Raw genomic sequence first — 5,077 nt, 5'->3', positions numbered from 1 at the left:
TATGGCCAAAGTTAATGTTTTCAAAGGAAGATCGAACTTCAAGATCAAGTTCAAAGGATCAAAACTGTTGGCACCCACATGGTATACGCCTGTGATATGTTCCGTAGCTTCATTTGGCAAATCCATTAATGAACAACAATTGTAAGAAGTAGAAAATATATGGAGATAACGAACAGTATTCGAGTTTAAATGTCAATTTGATATTTGAAAAAAATAGGCTGGATGCAAGCACCGACCTCTAAAACATCAGAGTCAGGATCAGGTGCTATTGAGGTTTAAGCATCCCCTGCCGAGCGGTCACGCCCGCCGTGTGCTTTTCTTTTTTTTTGTGTGTAAATAATAAGTTTTTCTTTATCTCATTTAAATAGTTGCAAAATCTGTAAATTTTAAATATGTTCTTTCATTAAGGATAAGAATTGAAGAAAGTATGTTACTAAAAGGACATTAGGTACTACTGGGGGATACTTGTCTTAGTGACGAAGTACATTTATTTATTTAAATCATTTTACATGTTGAAAATTAATGTCTATGAAAAAAGTATATTTTTATTGCAGGCTGTCCTCTAAAGTGACATTTTGATCCGAAATGAGAAACATATTTAAGTAACACCATGAATAAGGATATTACAACACAACTTAAAGTGCTTCAGTGCTGTCAGTGTCAGAATGACGTAGGATTTTACTGTAGACCATGTAAACAAAATCTGTGTATGACATGTAAGCAGAAACACGCTATGTACCTCGATACCAAAGGCCATGATGTCGTTATTTACCGTTTAAAGCATGGGGACTTTATAATACTAGAGTCATGTGATATACACCCAAACTGCAAATATAAAATTTGGTGCAAATCCTGTGAGTGTCCCACCTGTGATAGAACTGATGAACATCAAGGACACGGAAATCTGGATATCGTATTAGCCTGTACGGTTCAAAAACAGGAACACAGGGAAAAAATTATTCAGATTAGAGGCGAAAGTCTCCCATACAATCGTACGATCCTAGCAGGCCTCAAATCTGACGTCAAAATAGACGGAAAAACATTGAAAGCACAATTTTCCAGCATCCAACAAGAGGTTGCAATTAAAGCTGCAAACTTGAAAAAACTTATCGAAATACATAGTAAGGCACTTAATGATTTACGTAAAACAAATATTTTTATGGATTTTGTATTGAAGCATCAAAATATAAAGGAATATGTACTTAGATACGAGAAACTAGCGAAGAAGTCTGTCAAGTTTCTGCAGTTCACAAAGAAAACCCCTGTCCCCAAGACAATAGAACTTCCTGATAACATAAAATGGGATTTTAGTAAAGAAATAAGTATAAGGGACATTTTTGAGCTATTGGTTGACATCAAAACTACAGAGTCAGGAAAAAGACAAGTAAGAAATGAACATTTGTTGAGGCTGATAAAAGGGCCTATCATAAATATGAAGGATGTTGTTGTGCCTAACTTAAATCAAGGTGGACACATTTCCTTTGTGACACCAGATAGGATTTGGGTCCGTGATGGATGCAGTCTTATTTTGACAAAGTTCTGAAGGTAAGAATCTGCATCATTTGTTTGATGTTCAAAATCACTATGGAGTGCATACGGTTAACAATGCAGGAGAACTGATTTATGCAGACACAAACTTGAACATTAATAATCTAAGTGCAGACAATGCTACGAAGTCGACACTGATTAAGAGATTAGAACTATGGGAACCACTGTGTATCTGTTATGCACCTTTCACTGGAGATCTTCTGGTCATGATGAAGTTTAATGCTAGAAAGTATATTGATTCCGAGGTGAAAGTCATTCGGTATAATAGCAGAATGCAACCAGTACAATTCATCCAGTATGGTAGCTTAGGTCTGCAATTATATAGTGGACCTATCTATATCACGGAGAACCGTAATGGAGATGTTGTTGTGTCTGATAAAATCAGCGGATTGGTGGTCACAGATCTTAAAGGAAATTATCGTTTCACTTACAGAGGACCACCAAAGGGATCCGCATTGATGTTCTTTATTCCATATGGAACCTGCGAAGATGCATTCTTAAATATCCTGATCTGTAGTCGAACGGACCAAGCAATACACGTGATCGACAAGGACGGCCATCTCCTATCAATTCTATCAATTTTACTAACAAAACAAGATGGAATGGTTCAGCCATTAGGTTTGGGATATGACGAGAAAAATCATCTTGTTTGGATTGGATCTACAAACAACAACAAACTGTGCGTCTACAGATATATTGAACGACAAGATCATCTTGCAGATATTTCATAAACTTCAATTTGCTAGAAATATATACAGACATATAGACAAGAAGAGCTAGGTCATTGTATCATCGGTATGAATTGTAATTACCTGATCCATGTAAAGTACATTGAGAGATAATATTTGTATTCATATTTTGTCTATAAAAAAAAAATTGGAAATTCTGATTTTTTAATATAACGAAGCTTACATGAATACTTTGAATTCTGTGAAAGATTTTGCCAAGAAATGGCGAATCCTGAAAAAAAGACATTGACATTTTGTATGTTGGGCTATCATGTCATGATCTTTTTTCTAATCGTCATCTATATGTATGTCACCAATAATGACATATCCAACAAGGTGAAGAAGAACATAGACATGCTGGAGTGTTATGTTTTAAATGTTCGATTCGACATCTAGGCACCGTAGAATTGTTTTTAGTATTTAAGGATAAAACAAACTTTTCCCGTCAAATTTCAGATGTCATTGCTAATGATCTTAACTGAATTTATTAATCCCTTCACAAATTTTCAATTTTATACAGAGATATGAGGATAGACAAAAAGTAAAATTATCAATATAGATCTTTACTAATTCGAGTGTGTGTGCTTTTTTTAAAGTAATTTTTTGTTATAAATGTACACTTTTCTTAAAAATGGATCTTTTTTCTGACTTTATTTTTCTCAGAATGCAATTTTATTTTTAAACTGTAATTATTCTTGTTCTTGTAATAAACAACTACTTATTTTCTAAATATTTTTGAATAAAACCAAAATGTAGGGAAAATTGGCAACAATCTGATATATTATAGGGTTTATCTTACAAATTATTAAGTTAAATAACTTCATCGGAAAATAAATTCCAATCATGTATTGAAGTACAATTGAATTCCAATATCAATTTTTCTTTCTCGCTTTCACTTAAAACGGGTGTTATATTAATTTAGGAATGTCTGTTCGTCCGTCAGTCCGTCCGTCTTTCTGTCTGCCTTTCACACTTTCGTTCGTTTCCTCGCGATATCTAAAGAAGCCTTTGAGCTTTTGCAATGAATTTTTACATCCAAAATTCAATACGAGTCCTCCTTAGGCCACAGGGAGAAATTTCATTGCCAAATCTCAATGCCTTGAGATATCACGCAGAAACGAAAGTGTTACAGACAGAAAGACAGCTAGACGGACGGACAGACAGACCCAAATTAATACCTCCCTTTCAGTGAAAGCGAGGGAATTTTTTTTCTTCTAATATTTGAATGTGGTATCAGTTCTGAAAATGACCACATAACAAAGAGTAAGATAAGAAATAAAAGACAAAATTATTCAAAATGAAATTAGACACCAACACAAATTTATTATTCAGAATCATGTCTAAGAAATACAATTCAAAGCTTACAATTTCATGACCTACAAGTAATCAACGGACCAAGTTCAATCAGCGTTAAACCTTGTTGCGAGTGCATGTAAATTTTCCAAACATTTATCGCATAAGGCCATATTATTTATATATAGCACTTTTCCAAACCAAACAGCAGTAGTTTGTGATTTTACATCATGCCTCCTGCGTTTATGCCTTTTGAGGTCATTTTTTCTTTTAGCATGGCTGTAGGAACCAGAAAGGAGGTGCCCCCAGTAATTTTGCAATGAATAGAATACATCTTTGCTGAAATCCCTCTCTCAGCTGAATTGCAAAAATAAACATCGATGTAACCAAATAAAACATTCCAATGTAAAGCTTTCTAGCAAATGAAAGCTATTGATTAAAATATTCAGTATTGTGTTTGCAGTATTGCGTTCTTAACAAATAATTATAAATTATTCAAGTGCAAATAAAGATTTTTTTAAAAATAAAAATCAGTTGAAAATTACAGCAAAGATGACACTTAAAATATGTGAATATTCCTATGAAACAAAGTATTTATTTTTCAATGAAGAGCTGGCTGACAGTTTTTCATATCCTGTATATTCTTTATTTTTGCGAGTACTAGTCTTATTATCGCGAATGGGCTCTTCAAAGTCAAATCGCGAGAATAATAATTCGCGAATGGACGGTTGGTCAAGAGATTTACGTAGATTTGAGCTCCATAAAAATAAAGGCGAGTAATTTTATTTCGCGTGTGGTGCTGCTCGCAAAATTACGCGATAATCAATTCTATATGTACATTTGGGAACCTGACTTTTTTTCGTTTGCCAGATCCTGATGAGGGCTTGGTGAGTTTGGCCGTATCCAGGGAATGGTTACTCCTCTTCCCACCTAATTCTATATTTGATGCCTTGGACACCCACTCCTGAATTTTAATGTAAGTGTTTGTTTTGCTCCCAAATTGCATTGTTTTATATGTAACAGACTTGAACTTGAATTAAGTTCCATATTTCTATCATTTATATTATCATCCATTTATGTAACAATCAACAGCCATATATTAAAAAAATTATGTGCAAATTTTGTTACTTTCTGTCATGAGAGGAAGATACTTCAAAATATATATACCCCATTTACTCACATTATTATAATATTTTTGAATTATTAATGGATTAAACACATGTAGTAAAAACATTGAGACAGCAATTTTTTCATAGTAAATAATTTAAACAGAATCCGTATATTGCTTTCCTGAAGATTCCTCGTAAAGAGGATCACAATTTGTTTCAATATAAAAAAGGGATTCAATTCAATATACATGTAAATACTAAGTAAAAAAATTCTTAAGTTTAAATATATATACTTGAAATACAGCATAAAAAGTACATCGTTATTTATTTTTTTTTTAATGCAAAAGAATGACAACAATATTTGTAATATAATTCATCATAACGTACATGTCCTTCGTA

At 33.2% G+C, this 5,077-nt stretch overlaps 2 protein-coding genes across 2 annotated transcripts; both read left to right on the top strand.

Moving 5' to 3' along the window:
• The first annotated feature begins 610 nt into the window (after positions 1-610).
• On the top strand, positions 611-1,543 carry LOC134232062 (uncharacterized). The gene has a single exon (XM_062714031.1). It carries the CDS (start codon positions 611-613, stop codon positions 1,541-1,543), a length of 933 nt encoding a protein of 310 aa, XP_062570015.1.
• A 277-nt stretch (positions 1,544-1,820) lies between these two features.
• On the top strand, positions 1,821-2,279 carry LOC134232060 (uncharacterized). Its single transcript, XM_062714030.1, has one exon. The coding sequence runs from the start codon at positions 1,821-1,823 to the stop codon at positions 2,277-2,279; it is 459 nt and encodes a 152-aa protein (XP_062570014.1).
• Positions 2,280-5,077: the final 2,798 nt, after the last annotated feature.

Source organism: Saccostrea cucullata, unplaced genomic scaffold, assembly GCF_032062105.1.
Source record: "Saccostrea cucullata isolate Sc308-1 unplaced genomic scaffold, CSIRO_AGI_Scuc_v1 ctg4514, whole genome shotgun sequence".
Classification (NCBI taxonomy): domain Eukaryota; kingdom Metazoa; phylum Mollusca; class Bivalvia; order Ostreida; family Ostreidae; genus Saccostrea; species Saccostrea cuccullata.
The sequence above is the reverse complement of the archived record's forward strand: the minus strand, read 5'-3'. Positions and strand labels throughout refer to the sequence as shown.